The sequence below is a fragment of the Apaloderma vittatum genome, unplaced genomic scaffold, assembly GCF_000703405.1.
Source record: "Apaloderma vittatum isolate BGI_N311 unplaced genomic scaffold, ASM70340v1 scaffold28231, whole genome shotgun sequence".
NCBI classification, from domain to species: domain Eukaryota; kingdom Metazoa; phylum Chordata; class Aves; order Trogoniformes; family Trogonidae; genus Apaloderma; species Apaloderma vittatum.
The window spans coordinates 14,044-14,425 of record NW_009700140.1 but is presented as its reverse complement, the minus strand read 5'-3'; the positions used below and the strand labels follow the sequence as shown (position 1 = coordinate 14,425).

Genomic DNA, 382 nt, shown 5'->3' with positions numbered 1-382 from the left:
CCCACATGTCGTCACCCGGCTACGCTGAGGCTTTGCTGGAACAAGCGCTGCCCCCCTGCACCCACCCACCCCCTGCAGCACACAGCCAGGGGAACACTCTCATTCTTTACAAACAAGACCAGAGGCAGGCTTCCCCAGCAATTGCTTGCGTTACCTTTTCTAAGAAGCTGTCTTCTCCCTGAGAGCAGCGGGAAAGAGAGAAGAGGGGAAAGTCTCGTTAAGAGAGAGAACGCTCTCAGATTAAGCAAAAACCTAATTTGTATTACAAGAACCCACTGAATGCCAGGTCCTCCGCACATTTTGCTGACACGGCCAAAGTTAAACCTGCGGCAGCGAGAGATTTGCCTGCCAATTAGCAAAAAAAATCCTGCTCACATGATGC

The 382-nt window shown here is 51.6% G+C and overlaps 1 protein-coding gene across 1 annotated transcript in view; it reads right to left on the bottom strand.

Annotated features, from left to right (window-relative positions):
- Nucleotides 1-154: 154 nt before the first annotated feature.
- The window catches only part of OCRL (oculocerebrorenal syndrome of Lowe), a gene marked incomplete at both ends in the record, with an annotated part of 14,089 nt that continues 13,861 nt past the window's right edge, over nt 155-382 (bottom strand). Inside the window, one exon of the mRNA XM_009878656.1 lies at nt 155-178. Within this exon, the coding sequence (XP_009876958.1) occupies nt 155-178 (24 nt within the window). The remainder of the gene's footprint in view (nt 179-382) is intronic.